A 25,116-nucleotide genomic window follows, 5' to 3' on the forward strand; every position below is an offset into this window, starting at 1 on the left:
ATCTCTTGTAGATATCACTTAAGTGTTAACCAGGCTTAAAAGGAAACAGCAGAGCGTTTTACCACAATCACGTGCCCTTCATACGTCGTAAAATTAGGATGCGCTCCAGTTTCCTAACTAGCAGTGCCCTTTCCTCAAAACCTTGAGTTATAATCAAATAAAAACAACCTATTTCTGTGTTGGAAGACGCATAGGTCAACTCGTCCACTGGCAAAGACCCATAACTAGAAAGAAGTACCAAATGTTCAGGTAAACGTAATTAATGAGGGATTGTTTTCGTTCAGTCTGCAAGGCTGCCACAGGAATTGATCTCAACAATGCCTTAATTCGTTCCTTCGTGCAACCAGAACCTTGCTCCAAGGATTTTAGGCGAAATTGTAAATGCAAGGAAGATGCACGACAAAAGAAAACATAAGGTGCCCTTCACAGCCGTTAACGACATGTACAAATCAGTATTTGTGTAGACGTCATGCCGAAAATATGGACTTATAAAGAAAGCTTAATAAGCCAATAAATATACCGGTACTTAAGACTCTTATACTAAGGAAATAAAAATGTAAAAGAGCAGTACCACTTTGAAGAAGGCCAACGGTGTCTGCATTATGGAGAGACTGCCTCCTGCCATAACAATGAGGAATTTCCACCAACGGTTCATGTCCACTAATGGAGATTTGCACCGCTAAATGCGGGTTTGAGCTGCAGACTGTATGACACGACTATTTCCTGCGCTGGATTTCCGTGTGTTTATTTTATCTCATTGTTACCCTCGCGGTGAACCGGTGCCACAGTAGTCGGGTGCGTGGGGGTGGTGGAGGAGGGGGAGGGTCAGTGGTGAGTGCCGAGCGAGTGGCGAATGTCTGATGCGAGTTCGGGCGAGCGGTACGCGAGCTTCTCATCACATCGGCCATAGCCGTACGACTGCCCCAAATCTGTATTTTAAAAAGGCCACGGTCCTTTAAATCGCACCGTATTCTCTGGAATAGAAGATGCTCTGGAAAGTAAGATGCGCCCCCTAACCAACGAGTATTTTTATTTTAAAGGGTGTTTTAAAAGTCGGCAGATTACCATATCACAGAGCCATATTGCTGCTTAAAAACGGGGAGGTGCATCTTCTGGAAGATGATTCTGGTATAATTAGTTTAAAACATGTTTTCCAGAGAGAAACTGCATTGCTATGGAAAACCATCTTCCGTAAAAAAATATTCTGAAGTACATTAAAGCACATCATCCGTATGGCAATGTATGTTTTTGATTAGAAGACACTCCCAAATGTACAGGGGGAAAAATGCACCGTATAATCTGAAGAATTTGGTAATTGTCATCGTCAGACTTTGAGGTCAGACTGCAAAACTTGCCAAGCCGTCGAACGGATGCTCTGCGGGGTTTGAGACTCGTGCCAAAAAGAAAGAAACAAACGAATAGATCCTGCGTCAGGTGGGAGAAGAGCGTGGACTCATTCCATCTATCAAGAAGAACATCTGGATTGGGCAGGAAATAGAGGGAACAGCTCGCTCCGATTAGCAAGGTTGGTTACGTACAGTGCGAAAGAAGTTCAACAAACAGATAGGGTAGGTGGTAGAGAAGTGGAATGAGCTGAATAACGTGATCGAGGGAAGATTCTTTAGCAAAAGACAAAAGGGTGGGATAACAACGGCGATGCTAGAAAATGTGTTCAGCACAGGAAGCACGTAGGGACAGAGGAAGAGAGCAGCGGCACAGCAGCAGTGTCGCCTCGGACCCATTTACAGACCGAACACCGAGTGAACTAACATGCCCGGGGAGGGGCGGGGGCAAGTGAAGTACGCAGCAGAGGTGCGCGCTCACCAGCACTGCAGGTGGAACGATGCGGGGCAGTGGTCGCAGCACAGGAGGTCTCCGCCCTCGCGGCAGCTGTCGCAGGTGTCATGGTTGTTGGCACGGCCGGTGCGTCGCGCCGCCTCGCGCTCGTGCCTGCGTGAGGCGGCGAGCGAGGCGGCGCTCACGCCGCCCCCGCCGTGCTCTTCGTCGCTCTTAGGAGGTGCCACCAGCGCTTGGATTTGCTGCTCGGATGCGGGAGAGAAGCGGTGGTTAGGGAGAAGAAGACACAGATGGGGCGGTGAAGACAAGTGCAAGGGTAACAAAGACAAAGATCGCCCGTATAGCCTCCAACAGACTTTCGGGGCAAGTGCTGTTAAGCGAGCACCTATGAAGGCCGGAACGGTTCACGAGGGATTGAGTGGGCAGCACCACGCCCGGCCACCTTTGTCTCTCCAGTGGCAATGTTTACATACCGCACTAGGTACTCCTTTGAGGCCGAGTCAACCTAAAGGAGGCCCATGACCATTCAGATAATTGTCACTGGAGTTAACCCGTGAGCGGGAATCAAACTCGAGTCGCCGGGTTCGCAGTGCAGCGCACACTAACCATTGTACTACCGCTCCCAGCACCACACACAATCGAGCTGGGATGATTAGGTCTTTAAATTTACATAAATCGGGAATCGAAAACAATATTGACTATGGAGTGGAGAGCAAGAGGAGACAACGGAAGCAGAGGAAAACAGCGGCAGAGATGGCAGCGAGATGAAATTAAAGAATTTGGAGGCCACTGCTGAACAATTGAACCTTATGGCGGTACTCCGGGGTACCATAGTACCCCGGCTCTCGCATGTCCGTGATGCAGTCAGTTTTAGTCTGTTGATGGTCGGCGATGTGGAAATCGACTCATCTCGACGAGCTGTACACGATGCACTATGGTACGTACGAGCGTTCAGGGTTTCAGTGCAATCGTCCTCGCTGCGTTTCGACATCGTGGAGTGGCACCGATTTCGGATTGATTGATACCCCAGTCGTGGAGTTAAGGACACCCCTGGAGAAAATAGTGTCCCAGAAATAAAATATTTAATTGCCTCGGCCATTTTGTATTATTTGGTACCCCGGGATACCGCCGTAAGGATCAATTGGACAGCCCAGCTCTTACACACAACATTGGCGGTCGTGGTGGCCAGGTGGCTCAAGAGGTCAAATCGCTGAGCTGACACCGGTGAAGCTTGGTGAAATTAACTACCATTACTCGCAGTGTGGTGTGGCCCTAATCTAGCAATGGATTAACTACAAGCTGTGTGTACATGTGTATGATCCTGCATGTCAAAAGTGGATTTTTTCATAAATCAATCTTTTAAAGTGAGGTGGATGGCAATGGGTTCAATTTGATAATGCATTTATAAATTCGGGAATGCCTCCCCAAGTCTCAAGACTTTTTTTTCAGGGGGAACCTATTGGGATGTTTGGCTGATTTCATTCGTGTTTTGCATGCGCATGATGGTATAAATCTTGTGACCAGAGCACATTTCTGGGCCACGGCTGTGGCGAATGATATCTGAACCTATCCAAGGTGCCCCTTCACCAACCCGCACGGACCAGTGTGGCGATACATGATCAACAACCTCCCATGGACCAACAATAGTGTGGAGAGACTTATCCAGCAAAGAATTGACGAAAGGCTATATCTTCACACTTTATTTTGCATGTAGGACGAAACTAGAGATTCCCAAGGAAACCCACACATATGAGGGGATGACGCTCAATGCTTCATGCCTCTAACTCGCGAATAGCTCTGCTTGTGATGTCACAGCTCCACTAAAAAATTAGCAAGGACAGACTGGCATGCGATCGATCAGCTTGGCTATGGTCCGGCAGAGATTTCACAAAGTCGTGCAAACAATGTAAAAGAGAGAGAGAAAAGGCAACCAAGCAAGTGTGACAGATTGTGCAACATGGACCGACAGTCAAAAGCTCTGGCAGAGGACCAACCAAAAAAAATCCTGCATTCGCAGACACCATTGGGTGCGGGTTCTCATTCCATCTTTATGCCAAAGTGGTCGAGAACTGGATTAAAACCTCTGCTATTGCATTGAAACTGTTACAAAAGTGGTGTAGCCCTAACATGAATCTACAGGGGTTTTTTTAGTTAGATAATGTAAATATAAATGTGTCGTTAAAACTCGCCCACGCACCCACAACGCACTCATTACCAAGCTTGCATGTGGATGAAGGCTATCACACCTCTTGGAAGCAAGGAAAGTTGCCCTTATATCAAAGAAGTGCTTGTGTCAGAAGTAACCATTTGCCCTCCCAAACTCCACCAGTGTTGTTGGAAGGACATGTTGCTTATACGAGTGCTATACTTATATAAAGGTATGATTATATCCATCTTCTACGGTGTTTATGAAGTCATGGTTTACAAGGGACAAAACTACAGGCAACTGAATAAGTAACGGTCCACGTATCTATACAAGGACCTTGTCCAGCCAATCTTAATAATAAATCACAGCGTGAGATCATTACTATTCAAGTTCCAGGATTCTTTATTTAGTTTTCGAACAATCGTGGGATCCAGCTGAAGGAGGGGAGCGACGACGGCGTGTGCCATCAATGGAAATAGTTTCGAAGCCCCTTTTGAACGTAAACTATCGAGCAGGTGTCAAATTCTGCCAGCTGCATATAGCGTTCCACTACGCTGCATTGAGTTATGATATGACATGACATTAAGATTAAGGAGGTGGAATGCTGCCCTGGTGTAATACTAAACTATTCACTATTTTTAATCATTAGAACACTGAACTTGAAAACCAATTGCCAATTCAAATCAATCTCCTGGCGTAACAGTTGAAAAAATGGTGCAAGTCTTTTAAATCCTCCGTACAACTTCTGTCCATCCACCAGCATAAATTACCTTGCCTGGTATACAGGAGACGTGGGTTCGATCCAGACCCTGAGGCCTGCTGTATACTTGGAGTTTGCGGTGTCTCTCTCCCAGTGGTCGTGTGGATTTTTCTCCGGGTCCTGCGGTTTTTCCCTCCACATTTAGAATCAACGTGTTCAGAGTATTTGGCTGCTATAGATTTCAAGTGCTAAGCAACTTCATCGAGCTATCATTTGTGGCCAGGTCGCTGTACAACTCAGTGGGCCTTACTTGGTAAAATTAAAATAGTTTAAATAACTTTTAGTTTTAGGTAACTTGCGGTCAGGTGAAATGCAAGAACTCCCACCTCATCCAAGATGTCTGGCCAGTTCGAGCTCACTCTAGTGCAGGTCATTCCACCAGCAGTGGCACAGGTAAAACACACTGCAGGGCTGAACCTATACATTTGCCCTTTTAAGATGAATTAAGGGTTAGGACCAGTTTGTTGTTAGAACTTATCCTTCGACTGCAGAGCTCGTTGTGCGGTGGCAGCAGCAGCCGGAACCCAATACAGCTGGATGACGATGCTGTGGTTAGAGCTAGGGTTTCTGTGCTTTGATGAGAACTGTGATATACTGCACAATATAACGGTCCACAATAATTAGATCGTCTATTTTGTAAAATCGTGATATCCTTATTTGTTTAGTTTGTTTTATCTCTTCTGTTGTGACAAATTACGTGAATTAAGAACAACCACATTCATTAATGTTCTAAATAATTGTATAACCCATCAAACATTAAAGTTTGTTCTACATAACTTCAGTAACCCTATTATATTATGGTACTACAGGCTAAATGTATGCCTACACTATGGTAGTATTACTTTCCTAATATTTGTATTGCAAAACTGTAAACAATGTGTGTTATAAGCATTGTATATCGTAAAAGGTTGCAATGACTCATGGCAGACACATGCCGAGAGAACTGCAACTGATGAACTTGTAATTAATTTAGAATCGTACTGGAGGTATGACAAAGCACCAAAACAATCAAATTGAGAAATACACCAAAAAAGTTACAATAATTGATGCAGCACAAATGAGAGCACTCGTACCAGCTCACTTTTCCTCCCTTCAATATACTGTTTGCAAAGCAGCACTCCATAACCCAGGAGCCACTCAATTAGGTTACTGAAAAAGCTCCCAGCAATGTGCAGAGAAACGCCAGAGAAGTGGCATTACAATCTCAAAACACACCGGAGAACTGTACAGCACAACCGGGGAAACCGGCACAGGAAAATGTATATCACTTGGTGAAAAATGTCATTGCAGCATTGCTAGTTCATGCAATTGACTCCTGATTTGAAGGTTGCAAAGAGAGTCCCCACTTTGTGGGAGATAGGTAGTGATTGTCCTGTAGACTTGTAGTGTGACACAGGCCCCCTACTGCTTGGGCGTGGTATTGCGATGCACACAGAATGACAGCTGCCACTCGTATACACACGGGAGAGATGGATTTGGCCAGATTTACTTTGAGGTGGCCCATGGGTAAATCACACATTGGTGGAGCACATAAGCTCACCAGTGTGAGGGGGTAGGGAGAGCGGGGGAAATTAATATTTTTAATGTATTTAGGTAAAGTGCATGCATTGCAAGGTACAAGGGGGCAGAGGTTGGTATGTCCCTTCATTGCCCAAAACACCACATCCCTATCAGGAGTGAGCATCTTTATCTAGAGGCAAATTCTGGATTTCGGACGACCATATGCGTTATTTTAAACACTAATAGCTCACTGTTTAACTTCTAATCAAAAAGAGTCAGACTATGTGGCCCTGATGGTACGATCATTACCAATGCCTACCTCACACTGTGAGAGAGGGGAACACATGAATAAGCACACATGCAATTTAAACACATTACATTGACTGTTAAGACATGTAGCTTTGGGCAGGACACGTTTTTAGAAGGCGCGATAGCCTGTGGTCGAGACTACTGACGGAGTGGCAGCTAAAAGATGATCATGTACGAAAGGTCATCTAACGCAGAGATGAAGCAATCAAATTCCCTCGTGTGCAGGAATTATATGATTTAATACATCGCAGGACCATTTGATATGGGAGGCTCTTATAATGCAGTAGACTGATAATGGCTGATGATGTACAACTACCGTGCATGTATGCATGCTGCAGACAATAGTTTAATGCTATCATTAATAATAACAATAATGATGGAACACATGCACACCCATTCAATCAGAGTAAGAAGCAGTGCATAGAATTACAAGGTCACAGCAATAAAGTTGAGCACGATTGCGTCAAAACACAAGACAACATTTTTTCCGACAACACGAAATTGGACCGCCTCAGATAAACACACGTGCAGCCCTTCGTGAATCCACTGCTGGATGAGGATGTCCCCATGCCGTGCAGGTCGTGGGGGTTGATCGTACCGTACTTCACAACACTGGTCAATCGGTATGGGTTGGTGAAGTCAGGGAGCATAGACGTGGGAGCAGAGTAGAACTGTACAACAACGGTTTTTTGTGCTGCACCACCCTCTGGCAACCACAGCCCCAATTGTAACCTGTCATGCATGGTTTTGCCCATCCAAGCACAATCATCCACCATCAACCCTGCTCGGCTTCCGATGTCTGACGAGATTGGACACATTCCGGGTGATTGGTCAGGGCATCACACAGCATCCGTTCATTAAACACAAGAGACAGCCACCACCAAGTAATTCCACCTTCAGAAGCTCCGTAAGATCCAAAAGGCATCATAACGTAACCTCCAGCGGCACATGTTAAGACAGGCACATACCAGGGCCACGCACGTGCACATGCAAAGGACATCTCGCAAGTAAGGAACAACCCCGCCTCTCGCTCCTGCACATGACCGTCCCACAGCAAGATGAAACAAACCTACACGTTTGCTCGGGCCACAGCCTTAAAAAAGGCATCAGCGGTGGCAACAGCAGCAGCGTCACCAACAAAATGCAACACTTGGGAGACTGACGGACTTGGCAGCAGTGATTGTTATGTTGGTGGGCATCAAAGCCATTCCTGCGACCTTCATGCCGAAGCCTGCAGGTGACTCATGGTGCTCTCGAGGCCCGCCAGAACGACAAGCCCACTTCACCAAATTCACATGTACTTTGAACAACCACTAGGTGCTTTGTCCCAGCAAGGCTGCCATCATTAAATCGTCCCTACTCTGAGCCATCATCCCCACCAACACCTACACCATGTGTTTTGTCCTCAGCCCCTGTATAATTGCACGGTAGTACACAGTACTGACACTGCGGGACGTGGGGTGGATAGACAGATGCAGACCAACGAAGCGGCAAGATTGGCACAGGACAGAGAGAAGTGGAGGGAGGTGCGACATGCCACCAACCCTCTAGAAAGACGATACCAGAAGACTACTACTGACACTGTACCTATACATGTAAACCTAGCCACTCGCGTGTAGCCGTGCAGTTTGTTGAATTGGCTCCCAGGGCTTCGGGCATTTACAATGACCCCCGAGAATGCTAAAGGTGACGCTGGAGCATTGATACTGCACACCGAGAATACTAAAATACTCTCCAGCCTCGCTGGAGTGATTTTCAAAAGTAAGCCGCAAGAGATCCTAAGGGTGTCTTGGTATGCTCGAGACTGGGCCACTGTCAATGAACCGTTGTAATCCTAAGGATGTTTTCATTTTGCTCACATAACTTCCAGCATTGTGATCCTCATAATAATTATATGGTTGCGTTATTGAGGCGCAATGAGCCGTGTTGTAGTCTATATGCACAACAGAATAAGACGGAGAGTGGGGACCCACAGCTTGTGTTACAACACCAGGGAATACCAAAATTGTCATCTAGGCGAAACGAGTCCCATATATTCACAATTCAAAAATAAACAACAAGAAACACCCGGTGGCTTAGTATGGCTGAGACCGGGGAAGTGTGTACGCCACAGGTAAACCCTAAGGCTGCTTGTTATACTTTGTCTCTCTACGCCTCCAGCATTATTATCAGTGACCTCGGCAAGAATCAATTGGTTGCAATCGCCAGTGGGTTCGACCCGCAGGTACTGTACGGTAGATGAAACCGAATAAGATGGAGAGTGCGAGTGGGGACCCACAGCTTGTGTTACAACACGCACGCACGGCGAGACGAGGCACTTTCACCACCAGGGTCGCCTCGCCTAGCCAGCGCTGCCGACAAAAAACACCTTCAACGATCTCTCACGAGACGCCGCCTGGACCCCAAGAGTGAATGTTATTTTTCACAATGAAACACAACCCGTGGCGTCGCATACGAAAAACACACGCGCATGCACGAACGAGGGGTACCCATGGGCAATATCGCGAGAGCTGATGAACCTGTAGACTGCTGCTGCCTTGTGAAGACTTCACAGGGCCACACATGTGGCCATGTGAAAGGGGAAGGGGCCATCACATGAGGGATGGGAGCAAAGTCATTGTACGGGAGATGCAGGGACGGTAGAACGCATCAGAGGAGGCGAAGCAACGGTGGTTAGAACCACAGGAACAGAGAGAATTATAGTGGGGAAAGCGCGACAGGATACGCATAATTAGAATGACAAGCAGGGGACGAAGCATCCGAGAGACACACCGAGAGAATCAGAAGCATCAGAGGAATCCAAGACGCAACACGGAGGAGCAGGATCAACAGAGATACAAGTAAAAGCGGCACAGCCACCTTAAGCCAAAGCAACAGCACGATCGTCAGAGAAAACAACTGCGGAGTCAGAGGAAAGGCATGAGACACAGCAGCAGAAACAGCAGGGTTACATAGACGAGCATGACATTAGACAGGCACATCGTGAGGAACAAAAGCACGAGAGGGGCATCGTCGGTAGCAAACGCCACAGCCTAAGAAGCATGACAACACCTACGTGAGTTTTCCCGACGAGTCGAGGAACAGCGACAGAAATGCAAAGCCATCAGACGAGTGAAAGCGTTAGAGGCGTACCACAAAATTAGAAGAGAACAAAACACGAGCAGCAGCGTTACACACACACAGTACCGACATAAGCATTCGAGGCGTAGCAGCATTCGAGGCAAACAAAAGCATACGACAGCGACATCAGCGCCACAACAGCAGCGTGACACAGGCCGCCACCAGCCTCCCCCTCACCTCCATGAGCCCTCCCGACGTGTCGAGGTCGTACACGATCTTCTCCATCATCGTGGCCTCCTCCTCCTCCTCACCGCGGCCGATAAACAATCTGCAAGCGCCTTCTCAGCTCAGTCCGTGCGCTGGCGTTGCGCTTGCCTTTGGGGTTTACTCCGCGCTCCCCAACTCAACAAAAGACGCAGCGGCCGAGAAACGCGGCGGAGCGGTCGCCACTCAGCCGCTGCTGCTGCTGCTGCCGTCGCTGCCGCTACTCGCCGCCTGCGTCGCCATGGCGTCCCGAGGCGCAGCGACAAAACAAGGCCCTGCGGGGTCCCCGGTCTTGCCTGGAGCTCCCCGCAGGGAAGCCTGCGCTAGGCCTCCCGTCAGATGCGGAGGCCGCGCCGGCAAGGCTGGGAGCTGAGGCGAGCACGACGCACGCAAGGAATCGTCGTCCCCTCTCTCTGGCTGCACTCCCGCCCTCGTTACCGCCGCTGTTGTTGTCGTTGCAAAGGCCTCGATAACACGGCCGCTTATTAACGGCGGCCCCGCGCCGCCTCCTCCTCCATCACCGCCGCGTCAAGTTGGCGCTAACTTTGCAATAGCGGTAGTGCGCATGCGTAGACACGCCCCGCCAGCCGCGTGGCTTCACGAGCGCGCGTTTCCCGCCAAAAGCGCCTGCTCGCCCATTGGTCAATGTCCGGAAATCCTGACGCGCGATTGGACGCAATCGCGTGACGTCACGACAAACGGTGCGTAACGGCGGCCATCTTCGGTAAGGAAACAAGTCGTACAGTAACATTGTTGTGAAGGATGACGTCTTCTGTAGCCATTTCCGGTCACATATAATAATAAATTATTACAAGTTAATTATATTTTTATTACTGTTCATGTTAACCACAGCTTTTTTTCCTAGTATGGAGTTGCGTGACTTCCATAACGCTCTGTAAAAAAGATGAAGTGAAAGAAAAATTTGCTTATTAACATACATTACAGTAATGCCTAAGGGATCAATTAATCGGTTGGGTCGCAGATTGAGAATCGATCTTTTACAAACCCTATTTACATGGAAGTCACAGATGCCCATGTTAGCTTAGTACACAAAAAAAACAACACAATACAAATGTGAAAAGCAATAACATGCGCACGTCCGCTGCTGAATGAATGCCTCCCCTACGGGGGGATGGTGGGGTATTTATTTATATCTTTAGATTATTTGGCTGCTGCTATAAATGTCCACATGACGAGCCACTTGGTTGAGCTGTCATTTGTGGCCAGGTCGATTCTGTAAAAAAATCTACATAGCTCCGTGGGCCTTAGCCGGTAAAGTAGAAAGTTAGTTTACTGGTAGGAACCTCCTGGTTACACCAGCCCACAGGGGATTATTGTGCCCGTCCGTGCAGAGAGGGGCTGGGTGGGGAGGGTCAGGAGGGTCTGGGTGGGGAAGGTCGGGAGGGGCTGGGTGGGGCTGGGTGGGGAGGGGCTGGTCACCCCGTGGTGCCCTTATAAAACTCAACGTTTAACCTACTCACGCCGGCTTGTGCCCGCCCTCACAGCAGAGGTCGCAACCGGGTACCCGATACCCGTACCCTACCTGATACCCGGCTACCCATACCCGGCCGGGTACGGGTACCCGTTTGCGACCCTGGTGCGGCCGGGTACGGGTACGGGTAGGCCGTGAGTCACTGGTGAGTAACTGTTTGTCACTCATTTCCCAACGTCTTGTCCCTTCTCACAATTCAAGTTCCTAGAATCAACCCACCCGCGCCTGCAACATGGCTTCATCCCAGAGGTCGCAATCGGGTACTCGATACCCGTACCCTACCCGTACCCAGCCGGGTACGGGTAGGGTACGGGTACGGCCGGGTACGGGTACGGCCGGGTACGGGTAGGGAACGGGTACCCGTACCCGGCCGGGTACGGGTACCCATTTGCGACCCTGGTGCGGCCGGGTACGGGTAAGGAATCAAAACCCGTTTGCGACCCCTGCCTCACAGTCGGGCATATTTGCGGAATACACCACGCCGCCGTTGACCCTGGCCATTGACCGAGCAACCCAACGTCCCTACCAGCTCCCTCCGCAGGAATGTGTTTTTAGTTTAGTTTAGGATGCAGTGCGTGGACCTGACCGCAAGGTTTATCCACCTCCTTGTCAACAATTCAAGTGGAGAGACCGAGAATGGGAGACCACGGCTACCGGCTTCTCTCAGAGGTCAGGGCTGGAACCTCTCAGTGCCTAGGTTTGAATCCCGGCAGCCTCCTGTGATTTTCCTCCGGGTCCTGCGGTTTTCCCCTCCAAATTTAGAATCGACATGCGTTTAAACAACTGCATGTGGCTGTAGTAAATGTCCACGTGAGAAGCTACTTCGTTGAGCTAGTTGTTAATCGCCAGCTCGCTTCTGAAAACGAGCTGTATAGCTCAGTGGACCTGGATTCTCAAAGTCGGTTTGGTTGATGGTTTTGTCGTGGATACACTCTTATAATTTTAAAAAAGTGACGTCAACTGCGCGAGATATGTTTCGGTTAAATACGCCCGCAATATTAACCAGGGCGGACGCTGGGGTTCTAACCGCGAAACTCTGCTACATGCGGCAATTAACGCGCTATTCTATGAGTGCGGATGATGGGAGCAACAGCAACTTGGTTCAGGAGCTCCATGTCAGTGTCGCGGTCTGCTGCTGCTGCTAGGCACGACGAGAGGGAGGGCTCCATCAGAGAGAGAGAGAGTTCGTGTCGTGTCACTCTACCTGCTCCGTTGAACGAGCGCAGACCGTAGTGGGGTTCATTGTGCGGGTCCACGTGTTGGGTTGCAAGGCCACAAACACACGCCTGTGTCTTGTACTTAGTATATCTCTGTGGGTTTAGTACAAGGGTCGGAAACCAATATAAAAGTGCATTTTTTTCGAATTTGGTCAACTAAATATTTCAAGAGCCACAATGCACGTGCATACGATGCGGTGGTCCTTAATACATAACGTCTCGAAGCCGTCCTTACAGAGCCGCATGCAGCTCAGGAGCCGCGGGTTTCCTGCCCCTGGTTGACTTATGTATGCTCCATAGTGCATGGCGACAATCGCATTCCTCTTGTTGTTTTAGTGTTTTTTCGTGAATGGAGATGTGGTGCGCATCGTCCCGCTGATGTTGATATTCTGATAAAGCGGTTGATGGTTCCGCCAGTGTCTTCGAGGAGGAGGAGGAGTGTCAAAGCCAAGAAGAGGTGGTGCAATGATGTCTGGGTCTGGAATGAGGTGTCGTTCATTCTGTTGGGTGGGAGACGGTCTCCTCCCTCCTCCTCGCGGTGGCTCCACCGCTGAGGATGCTTTCACTTCACATGAGACCAGTTGTGTAACGAGCTACGAGTTGGGGGCCCCCTTGACACGCACCATGAGATTTACTCTTTGGTTCTTTCGGTAAAGTCACGTAGGTAGAAATAAAATAAATCACGACGTTTCGATCGCAGCACAGGCGACCGTCATCAGGTGGAACCGATACAGCAGGACAACTGCTGATTTATTTTATTTTATTTCTACCTACGTGACTTTACCGAAAGAACCAAAGAGTATGGATTTCTGCAGTCACGAAAGCTTCAAATCACCATGAGATGTTTTCAGCAACAGTGTAAAACAACAACAAACTTATTTAAAACGCGGTTTAAATGTATATGTTTATGAAAACGCTTTAATTTACGTTCCACGCCTTATTTTAATTTAATTAGAGCAGTAACGTTTGGCGACCATGCGAGACAAATTCAATATTGTGGGACCCCACCTGACCGATTACCGGCACCCCCTGAGTTGATCCCGGCATGACCACGCCACCGCCTTCCACACACACAACTCTGACCCCGTGACCCGAGCGAGGCCAGACGGACGCCGTTCGTGACAATGAACGCCGCACGACACCACGTGCCGTTGGGGCCGCCACGGCATCCTGAAATCCGTAACCTGTTACATTCACCTGCGAGTGACCTCCGCGCGAGATTGTCGAACAAGTTCGGTGTTTTTGGTAGTGGGGTGGGTGGGGGTGACCACAGACCGCAGCTCACTCCTGCGCCTGTTGCGATTAGGGAGGCGAGGCAGCCGTGCGCACGGGTGGCTCAGAGCGATAGCTCTCGACACAATACGGCGAATTGTGCGCGGTGTTTTCCTGCTACGCACCGGTGGGTTGCCAACCAGCATCGCGCTGCCACCAACTCCTCGACCCCCTCGCACGCGCGATCACAATCACGCGTCGAGTTTGAGCCACGCAGCACTTGCGACGCCGACTCTCTTGTTCAGCCGGTGCCGTCGTGTGTGTGTGTAGATGCTGCACGGTTATGTGAAGAGGTGGGTACAATGTTTGTTTTACTTGAACTGTTTTGTTGATCTGAATTTGTCTTGTCTCTGCTATAAAGAAGTTGGTTTTGGTAACGGTGCCGTTGCGTTGGCAGCAGTGGTGCAAAACAAACTAACACGTGCGTAAATAACACTCTGCGTGTGTGTGTGTGACACTGCGTGTGTGTGTGGCCTTCAAGGGCAGTTTATATGGGCGACGTTTCGGATCGGGGGGCTCCTTCAAAGCACAGCGGGGCATTGCCCTAAACGTCGCCTATTGTATATTTTAACGCGCTGTGGCGATTTTCGGATGTGTTCAAAGTTGTTTTAGCTATTTGTGTGATAGGTTTGGATGTTCTCAGGTATGCGTGGATATTCTACCCCCCCCCCCCTTCGCCATGACGCGACGTGGGGAGGCCTTCATCCAGCAGTAGATTGGCATAGGGCCGCGATCTCCATCGTTTCACCCGATCTCGAGTGGCTGTGATTCAAGCGCTCCAACCCTCGTTGAATTCTGGTCAGAGGTTAACAGGCCTTGTCTTCCCACTGGGGTGGAGGGGCCGATAAATCGAGTACCACTTTGATGTAAGTTTAACGATGGGTGCGCGGTGGTGAAGCTGATCCTTGTCGTGAGAATGTTTAATTTCCATGACCAACGGATATGAACGCCGCGGTGGCGCCTGGTATGCAGGAGGTCGTGGGTTCAATTCCCACCCTGACGCCTGTGGTCGCGTGAATTTAGCTTCTCGTTTTTACCTTCACATTTAGAATTAGCGTGCGATTAGAGTATTTGACTGCTATCAATGTCCACGTGATGAGCCACTTTATTGCGCTTTCATTTGTGGCCAGGTCGCTTCTGAAAAAGAGCTACGCAGCTCAGTGAGCCTGACCTGCTCAAATATAAAAAAGAACACTCAACCCCAATGATTGTTTAAGCAGGAAGACGCCGTGACTCAGTCAACTCTTCGTGACTGATTAAGTGATATATAGTAACTTGGAGCTCTTTGGTCAATTCACTGCTGGATGAGAAACTCCCCATGTCGCGCCGGTCATGGCATGGGGGGGGGGGGTGTCCATACTTCACCGTGCTGGTCAGTGGCAGCGCGTAACCGACCAGTCGTGTGACCTTCGTGGCCGGGAATCGAACTCGGGTGTGCCGGGTTCGTAGCGCGGTGCGCCAACCGCTGTGCCACCACTCCCCACTCCCATTCCTCTCCGTGTTTGTATTTCACGTGCGGAGAGGCGGTGGAGGTTAGCCGACGCTAAAGCCACGCGGGGGATCGATCGTGTGCGTCACGGCGATACTGCTCGGAACTTCCTCGAGTTTTTCATAATCGCAAATCCAGTCTGTTTCTCCTATAACGCGTGTAGTTTTCACGACGCGATTTGGATATAACGCGATTGAGGGAACAGAACGGCGTCGCGCGAGGAGGAATACGCGATTGTACGGCTGCCTCGGCGTAGCATCGCACAAGGTGGGATGCTGCTGGATGCTTCTCGATACTACCCATGCGCGTCAGTCTTTGTTCAGCCTGCATACCCATTTTACGTGTTATCGCGGACTGTGCTTTATCCTATCTTATTTATTATAGCGCGATTTTTCCAGACATTGATCCGCAATGCGCCCCATGTTGTTGAGCCTCGGCAGCTAAGCAGGTTTGAGCCTGGATAGCGCTTGTGTGGGCAACCAGCGCTATGGGGCGCGTTCATCTCCGTTGACGATCAGACAGTGGTGTAAACTCCACATTCTTATGGCGGAAGCAGTTGTGTGTGTGTGTGTGGGGGAGTGGTCGTGTAGCGGTTCGTACGCTATGCTACGAACCCGACGACCCAAGTTCTATTCTCGCTCACGGCCAATACCAGTGACGATTATCTGAACCGGTCCTGGGCCTCCCCTAGGTCGACTCAGCCTCAAATGAGTACCTGGTGCGGTGTGTTCAAATATCGCCACTGGGGAGACAAAGGCGGCCGGGCTTGGTGCTGGCCCATTAACAGCACTTGCCCCAACAGTCTGTTCAGGCTAAAGGGGGGATCTTTGCCTTTGGTCTACTTCTGTATACAGTAATTGTATTGTGATTCTTCCGCTGTAGCTGGATACGCGTGTGCAGGTGAACTCACCTGGAGGCGCCGTGGTGCTTTCTGCAGTGCGGGCGACATAACAGGAAGGACATAACCACTGTGCAGGTGAGAGGCTCGCTCACCTGGTGGTCTCAGCTGGTGGTCTCACCTGGTATTCTCACCTAGTGGTCGTATTTGGTGGGATCACCGTTGGTCTCACCTAGTGGTTTTACATAGTGGTCTCACCTCGTGGTTTCACCTGGTGGTCTCACCGCTCTACAGAGTGGCTCAAAAGTCAGGACGCATAGGGCTATTGAATTTATTTTAACACTGGCATTAAAATATTTTAACAATTTATTCTTGAAGTTAATATTTTATCTCTTGTCATTATTAATATACATTTTTCGTTTTCTTCTTCCTGCTGCTGCGGGGTCACCTCAAATTTGTCGTTTTACAAAACATCATTGGTGACTGTTCAAAGATTACATCGGTAAACTTAAAAAAATGTCCCAAAATAATTTCTAAACATAATTAATGTATGCATTAATCTTAGTGGAAGTCAGTTTGAGCATTTGTTAAGATAAATTAAATAACCCTGTGTAATTTGTCAAAATATAATAACCCTATGTGTCCTGACTTTTGCGCCACCCTGTATATTGATGAGAATGTGGCACGTGACCAAATCACCCAGAATTCGTCCATGGGTCAGAGCAGAAAATGGTACCACAGAAGGTGGCAAAGCTTTGGTAGTTATGATGTATTCATCCAGCTGAAATTACTGAATGATCTGATCACCCCACACATGTTTTGACCCATGCGCTTATGCAATGCAATTTGAACCCCGATGAAGCTTGGAAAGCTGTGGTTCAAAATAACTCACAGACAAACACCACGTTGTGAAAGACCCAATACAGACGATCCCTCGGTTTGGTCTTCCACAGAGCTCATGGTCCACCCTAAACCCCATCATCCACTGCACAAACCATGGCAGGTGCGTTAACCTGATGCACAAATGGAAAACTCTCCAGTGTGCGACTACGGTCATCCAGAACAGACCGTACAACACGTATGTTGAACTTATTTCACACCGTACGTAGCCAACCGTGCTAATCGGAGGTGCGCATGATGACGCAACAAAAAAAAACACGAGGGAGACATCGCAGCGATACACTCCGCCGCTCCCGAGGCCGTTGTCTGGCTTTGACCACCTGAATGTGAGATTGGAGTCGTTGCTCTGCACCTACACTATCAGCCGTACAGAAGAAGACAGATTTAAAGCGGTTATCGCATACTCTGCTGGAATTGGCCACACATCAAGTGATTGAAGTCCGCGAGGGTGATGCCACCTCGAGTGGTACCGACAAAGGGCAGCATCCGCTCTGGGTTCATCGACTACGGTAAATTAAGTCAATAACGTGGAAGCTAAGCAGGTTTCTAGCCTGTTCCGTTCTTGGATGGGCGATCACCATGCACAACAGGTTGTTACTAGTTGTTGCTGCGCCGCTACGTGGCAGGCAGCAGAGGATTGTGCAGCAAAATCCACTGTTGTACTGCACTGCTATGCCCCCCGCCCCTCGGCTCCCACGCATCTACGTTCCTCGCCTTCATGAACCCGTTTTAACCGACGTGGTTGAAGTATGGTCAATAACCCTCCAACGACGTGGAGATGCCCTCATCCGACAGTGGAACGACGCCGGGGCTGCGCACGCAGATGCGTTGCTGTGCCACAAGGCAGTGTTGACGGGCATAGCGGTGAGTTTCTCGTCGTTGTTGTTGTGTAAACAGTTTTGTAACCCTCCCTCCGTGCGGGAGCGTTCGGCGTGGGCGTGTGAGGCTTAGTGCCGGGCCGTAAATCCCGAGAACATCTACTTAGGAGAACACAGTGCGGGCATTATAGTAAAGCGATGCGGAGGGCCAGAATTGAGAAGCACGGCGATGTAAAGTAATACACCACACAAGGATCGACCGACGGATGGGTTAATTCGGGCCGGGAACAGGGGAGCTTGGATCGCCAGTGTTTATAGCACGCGGTGCACCAGCCACTACTCCGCCACCACCACCACCCCACCCTGCAGTTGTAAGTGTTAATGTTTTATTGAGATGCGGTCGCATTCAGATGCTGCACTAATCCAAACTATGCAGTCGTAGTATTCTTACTGCAAGGAGGAAGCGATGGTATGCGTTGCGTTTGTCAGGGCAGGTTTTTTGGGTGCTGCGTTGGCAAGATGTTAACTACCTCGCCTAGTGTACAGGAGGTCGTGGGTTCGATTCCAATCCTGATGCCTGTAATATTTGGAGTTTGCTTCTTCTCCCTGTGGATGAGTGGGTTTTTCTCCAGGCCCTCCGGTCTTCCTCTCTGCATTTATAATTAACATGACCACGCGTTAAAACATATTTGGCTGCTGTAAATGTCCACGTGATGAGCCACTGCATTCAACTATCATTTGTGGCCAGGTCGCTTCTGAAAAGACCTACATAGCTCAGTAGGCCTTACCTGGTAAAATAAAAAAAAATAGTTTAATCGTTTTTTAATAGTAAAGCCAGGTTTTTGATGGACCACAGCAACTCTCACGGATGAGTAGAGAGGTCAGTTTTAGTGCAGACAGGCGGATGTGTGAGGCAAGGAGGTCAGAGAGCTGGACTTCAACAACACAAAGAGATAACAAACTTCTGGCCTCTCGATACACGGCGTACTTAGGTGTCCTTCGGAACTTCATGGAAGAACAGGATGAAGCAAATCAGAAGTTTTGAACAGAACATTAAAGCAGATAGAGAGACGAGGCCACGATGGGTGGGAAGTATTACGTATGTAGGTATGTATATTGAACTTCTTTCGCACCGTACGTAGCCATCCGTGCTCATCGGAGGTGCGGGAACCGCGTGCAGGGAGGGGGAGGAGGGCAGGTCGCCGAGATCGGCATTAGCGTAGCGCCCAGAGGTCACCGAGCAAAGGAAGAGAAGACCTCAAGCCACCAAAATTGAAAACTAATTTTTTTAGAACTGCTTTTTTGGGTCTAGTTTATTGTCCTTCCCCCGTACCTCCGATTTAGCAAGGTTGGCTACGTACGATGCGAAAGATGTTTAACATACGTACATACAGTACATACGACAGGTCCCAGGGGTAGCGCGAGGTTCACGAGTTCGATCCAGCGGCCGTCCTGGTTACTACTGCAGGTGAAGCTGCCAGTACGCAGAGCGGAACATCCGGACATCCTACCAAACAATGTGCAGTGTAAACTATAAACTATTTATTTAAACAAATTATTTTTTTTACCAGGCAAGGCCCACTGAGCTATACAGCTCTTTTTCAGAAGCGACCTGGCCACAAATGATTGCTCAATGAAGTGGCTTATTACGTGGAAATGTATAGCAGCCAAATACTCTGAACGCACATTGATTATAAATGTGGATGGGGAACACCGGAGGATCAGGAGAAAAATCCACACGACCACAGCGAGAGAGAGACAATCAAACTCCAAATATACAAGCAGGCGTCAGGTTCTGAATCTAACCCATGCCCTCCTGTATACATCTCACCACCATGGTGTCCACAGAGCACTTACTCGGCACAAGCGGGAAAATCAAGCTGCGCCCTTTATAACGATCTCAATTATCTCCACCCCTCATCCTCAGGCTTCGAACTCGTCCATGGCTTCTCGGCGCGCCCTCCTCGTCTCACTGGCGCTGCTTGCTCTGCACTGGCAGCAGAGCCACGGGATACCGACTTCCCAATTTCAGAGCACCAGGGGCACATCCACAGGGACCGCGGACCAGCCCCTTGGCCCAACAACCACCCCGGCGAACACCCTCAAAGCGGAGGGCACCACCACCACCAAAATTGGGCAGGGAACCACCACTCAAGTTGATGAGCGCCAGAGTGTTGGCAGTGGTGATAACATCACCACTGCCAACACCACCACGACCACTACCACCAACCCCACGACCACCACTGCTGTCAGCAAGTATGATGACGATGATGACATCACCACTGTTAATAATGGCGAACGGACCTCTGCTACGAGCGGCAGCAGCCTTGGTCCCAGCGAGAAACTCACAGGTGGTGGTGGTGGAGACTTTGGGATCACCATCACTCCCGTAAGCTTTTCAAACTCCAGCAGCAGTGGCACCATGAGCGGACCTCCCGCGGTCCGCGACTCCGAGACTGAGAACCCCGAGCAGGGCCACGCCACTCAAGGTCGCCGCAATCATTCCCGGGAGCACGGGGACCCGGCCGATGTTATAACCCAGAGCCCGGACCCGAGCGGCGGGGAGGACAGCCGTTCCCGAGCCAACGTAACCACGCCACACGAGGACTGCCACGAGTTGGGGCGGCGCTACGGCCTCATCGTCCTGGTCCTGGCCTCCACCACGGCCCTCTTCGCCAGCATCTCCATTCTGCTGGCCGCACGTGCGTGCCGGGGCCGGCGGCGTCGCCGCGGAGCCTCTGCGAGCTCCGGCCGTGGCGGTGGCGGTAGCGGCGGTGAGAAAGGTCGGCGGCCGCACGGCAGCCGTGACAACCTCCTGGGCGCCATCCCTGGCTGGGCGCCGTGGTGGGAGGCCAAGGGGCTGTTGGCGCATGGCGGAGAGGCGACGGGGCCTTCGCGTCCTGGGAACGAAGCGGCAGGCGGTGGTGGTGCCACGCCGCTGGTGGTGGTTGAGGCCGACGCAGCGCGCGAGCCATCGATCAGCGCCGAGACCCTGCCCGGGACTCCGCAGAACCGGGGCAGTACCGCATCGCCCATTCTCCGGGAGATGCGTGGAAAATGGGGCCCGCAGATGACCGCAGAGGGCTCCCCGGCTTAGCGTTTCTATGTCACACGTGTGCGTGCAGACGCACACACACACACGTGTGCGCGCGAGCTCGTGGTTCACTAAAATCAGTAACCACTTTGTGGAAAACCAACGACGGTTGTTCTATAGCTCCCCAAAAAACACGCAGTGTTTGCGTGACAAACCTTATTAATTGGCTGTGTCGGGTGGTGGCGGGTTTAATGTCACATTTATATTCATGCGATCTATCCCAAAAATCTCTATTATGGATAATATTGGTCACGAAAGCCTACGTGTTCAACAGATAACACTTTATTGTGTATGGCCATAAAATAAAAACCTATATAACAGACGACGTTTTAGGGAAATGTCCCTTCTTCAAAGCACATAGAGAGGCTAGAATGGTAGGCAACATCCTCGTATAATGCGTGAAGCAAAAAGTCTCAGTGTGTATATTGCCTCACTAAAAGCAGATTTCTGCGGGCTATCCTGAGCAAGTATTGGACATTCTACATATTTGCCTGTGTGGAAGTTACAAGAGTCCACAAATGTATGCATTTTTTTGGAATCTTATAATTGTTGTACTGCAAAAAAAAGACAAAGGATGGAATAATCATGAATTCCAGTGGTGTTTTTTAAATCATTTATATTAAGTTCGCTTGCTTGCTTAGGACCGTGCAAATCTTTCGGTCGTTTTTTAACCCACTTCCCGTGATCCAATCGAGCTGACATTTTCCACACAGACTCGTTGTGCGTGACAATTAATGTTCGTGAAATTTTTTAAATTTTTTTTACACTTTTTAGGACAAAATATTATATGTTATTACCAATTGCTTAATGGTGCAATGCAATCATCTGACCCATAGGTGGCAGCCATCTCAAGCCAGAGGACGAGAGGACTCTAGCCGCCACGCATATAAAGGATTTATAGTGAAAAACTTTGTTTTTACGGGTTATACTTGTTTGATATTAACATTGCCACATGGTTAGTCACGTGATTCGCCACGTGGGTGGCCGATTTAGATTAATTATCTCATTCTCCCCCCCCCCCATCCTTCCCCACCGAGACATTGGTCTGGGTTGGAGAGTGTGCGGAAAATGCCCACGCATACTTGAGGAGAATATACAACCCTGCCACACAAATAAACTAAAACAACTTTCAACGCATCCGTCAATAACGCTGCTTGCAGCCTTAAAATAAAAAAAATGTGAACAAGGATCATTTCCCGAAAGTCGTCTTTTATATATTGTATCCCTTTCAAGGCCACACAGTGATATTGACGAAGGTGTTGAGTTGTATTCGTCGGTGCATGTATACCGCTGCCAACGCAGCAGTGCAGCATCGGCATTACACCCTGCTTGCTGTACTGCCTCGGACAGGCACGAGCTCCGTTACTCACCGTGCAGTGGGCATCCTCACATCATCATCACCACCACCACCATCATCACTTCTCTTATTCCAGCTTGATATACCAACCAGACTACTGGGGTTCGGGCACTTGGCATTAACACTCTCCAAAGCCTTGCCGGGCCCATGAGCGGTGTTCTCTTTAGATTCGAGCATTCTATTCCACCCTTGCGTGTGATGGAAGCACACGCAAAGCAGTGCGTTCAGGAGCCTAGGTGCCCAATGTCGAGATCTGCCCACGACGAGAAGGCTTCAGAAGAGAGAGTTCGTGTCGTTTTACTCTTCCTCTTCTGTTGAAGGAGAGCAGACCACAGTTTTTGTTGACTGTAGGGATCCATAGTGAGGGTTGCATGGCCACAGTCGCACTACTGTGGCTTGTCTTGAATGGATCTCGATGTGCACCTGTGTATCTCTTTGAGTCTCTGCGTATCTCTGTGTGTCTCGATGGGTTTACTAGAGTGGGCCATAGTTTGGTTTGCATGGCTGCAGTCGCACTACTGTGGATTGTGGCTTTAATTTTCCATTAATGAAGGACATATGGTGCGCATTGCCCGCTGTTGATGGGATGATGAAGCGGTTGATGGCTACACCACCGGTGTCTTCGCGGAGGAGGAGGAGCGATGTCACAGCCAGGAGGAGGTGCGATGATTGGGTCTCGAATGACGTCGGCGTTGCTCGACTCTGTACGCATATCAGCAGCATCAGCAGTGTTGTTGTTGTTGTTCTTCTGAGTCTGGGTGAGATTCGCGGATGGTGACAGCAGCGCGAATTTAAACTGAATTCGTGCGACTCCTAGAGGTGCCCGAGGTCTGGCTGTCTTCACCCTCGGGGACTAACAATGGACCCCGAATGTTGTAAGGTGCCTTTGTCTCCCAGAGCCTCAAGGATCCACACTTTTGCCGTAAGGATCCCTGTCCGCCGTACGGGTGCCTTATTGTGGCTCGCTGAGCCTGTGTTCATGGCTGGGGTTCGCGTGGCGATACGACGTGCAGTAGCGCACTCTGTCCAACAGGTAGCGATGGACCATCCAGTGGAGATTCGAATTCAGTGACTGCGTAGGTTTTTGTTTGTTTGTTAATTTGAACGTCATCTCAAAATGTACGTGTACAGCACGTGGTCAATTTCAATACCGCGGGTCACGGAATTCGTGCTCTCTCACTGGACTACGTGTAACCAGATTAACAAGAAGATCGATTTTATTTTTTAAACAAACGAATCAATATTTCAAGAACCGCGATGCATGTGATGAATACGAGACGGTGGTCCCTGAATAAATAACGTCTCACGAAGCAGTTCCTTCAAGAGACGCATGCGGCTCAGGAGCCGCGGGGTTTCCGCCCTCTGAATATGTGGGACGAGCGATGCCTCGAGTCATCCCTGCGACTCGCAGAGCGACAGAGCGCGCCTGCGGCTCTCAGCCCAGGAGGGAACGTCGTTATCGGGCTCCCAGGCACGGCGTGGGTGCGCGGCGTTCATCGGAGCCGTCTGTGGAAGGAAACGCGCGTGTGGCGGGGGAAATTCGGGTTGCGTGACGGAATCGGGGCTGGAACCCACCGCATCGTAACTTCTGTTGCCATTACTACGACTACCACCACCACAGAAAAAAGATCCCCCGTATAGCCTGTGGGCAAATGCTGTTAGCGAGTAGCAGCACCTTCGAAGGCCGGCACGGCGCACGAGGGGGTGAGTGGCCGGAACCACGCCCAACGTCACCAACCACCCGCAACCCTGGCTCCAACCTCCAGCCCTGGCTCCAACCTCCAGCCCTGGCTCCAACCTCCAGCCCTGGCTCCAACCTCCAGCCCTGGCTCCAACCTCCAGCCCTGGCTCCAACCTCCAGCCCTGGCTCCAACCTCCAACCCTGGCTCCAACCTCCAGCCCTGGCTCCAACCTCCAACCCTGGCTCCAACCTCCAGCCCTGGCTCCAACCTCCAACCCTGGCTCCAACCTCCAGCCCTGGCTCCAACCTCCAACCCTGGCTCCAACCTCCAACCCTGGCTCCAACCTCCAACCCTGGCTCCAACCTCCAGCCCTGGCTCCAACCTCCAGCCCTGGCTCCAACCTCCAACCCTGGCTCCAATCTCCAGCCCTGGCTCCAACCTCCAACCCTGGCTCCAACCTCCAGCCCTGGCTCCAACCTCCAGCCCTGGCTCCAACCTCCAGCCCTGGCTCCAACCTCCAGCCCTGGCTCCAACCTCCAGCCTTGGCTCCAACCTCCAACCCTGGCTCCAACCTCCAACCCTGGCTCCAACCTCCAGCCCTGGCTCCAACCTCCAGCCCTGGCTCCAACCTCCAGCCCTGGCTCCAACCTCCAACTCTGGCTCCAACCTCCAACCCTGGCTCCAACCTCCAGCCCTGGCTCCGACCCTCACTTCTTCCGTTGGTCGCCAGTGCCAACGTACTCTTGATATACCAAGATCCAGGATGGTCACCGTGTCTATGCGCCGCTTCTCGGTGGCAGCCCCAACAGTCTGGAACGATATCCCTCTGCACATTCGCAGCATCACCTTAATCGCCTCCTTCAAGAGACACTTAAAGACTCACCTCTACAACCACGTGCTTTCGAGCGACTCTGCGCTTGGCTCCGCGCCTCTGAGTTGCGGTCGTTGCGTCCGCAAATTTGCGCGCATTATAAATTGCATTATTATTATAAGAATTGGAGCCTGACCGTTGGGTTCTTACCCTCGATTACTGCGGTGGCAACAACAACAACAACAAAACCCCCCAAACATTTCGCTGTCACTCTTTAGAGCCGATCACTTCCCGCTGTTTCTAAACTTGA

General features: G+C 50.2%; 2 protein-coding genes across 3 annotated transcripts in view; one reads left to right on the top strand and one right to left on the bottom strand.

The window, feature by feature from the left end:
* The window catches only part of PHF12 (PHD finger protein 12), a 31,215-nt gene extending 20,846 nt beyond the window's left edge, over positions 1–10,369 (bottom strand). The window contains exons 1-2 of the mRNA XM_061561757.1: positions 9,810–10,369; positions 1,825–2,039 (exon numbers count right to left, since the gene is read on the bottom strand). Of these exons, the coding sequence (XP_061417741.1) occupies positions 1,825–2,039; positions 9,810–9,860 (266 nt within the window). The 5' untranslated portion in view covers positions 9,861–10,369. The remainder of the gene's footprint in view (positions 1–1,824; positions 2,040–9,809) is intronic.
* Positions 10,370–14,019: 3,650 nt separating this feature from the next.
* Positions 14,020–24,188, top strand: LOC133348788 (uncharacterized). Of its 2 annotated transcripts, XM_061561782.1 has the most exons (3): positions 14,020–14,110; positions 16,189–16,282; positions 19,790–24,188. In XM_061561782.1, exon 3 carries the CDS (start codon positions 19,805–19,807, stop codon positions 20,957–20,959), a length of 1,155 nt encoding a protein of 384 aa, XP_061417766.1. In that variant the 5' UTR covers positions 14,020–14,110; positions 16,189–16,282; positions 19,790–19,804; the 3' UTR covers positions 20,960–24,188. The 2 variants fall into 2 exon arrangements, with proteins under 2 accessions (XP_061417766.1, XP_061417767.1); XM_061561783.1 differs by lacking the exons at positions 14,020–14,110; positions 16,189–16,282 and adding an exon at positions 18,139–18,233.
* Positions 24,189–25,116: the final 928 nt, after the last annotated feature.

Source organism: Lethenteron reissneri, chromosome 28 (assembly GCF_015708825.2).
Source record: "Lethenteron reissneri isolate LAM-NWPU_2019-01 chromosome 28, ASM1570882v1, whole genome shotgun sequence".
Classification (NCBI taxonomy): domain Eukaryota; kingdom Metazoa; phylum Chordata; class Hyperoartia; order Petromyzontiformes; family Petromyzontidae; genus Lethenteron; species Lethenteron reissneri.

What these genes read in the sequence shown, in the direction of transcription:
- LOC133348788 (XM_061561782.1), top strand. Translation starts at nt 19,805, where the DNA reads ATGGCTTCTCGGCGCGCCCTCCTCGTCTCACTGGCGCTGCTTGCTCTG.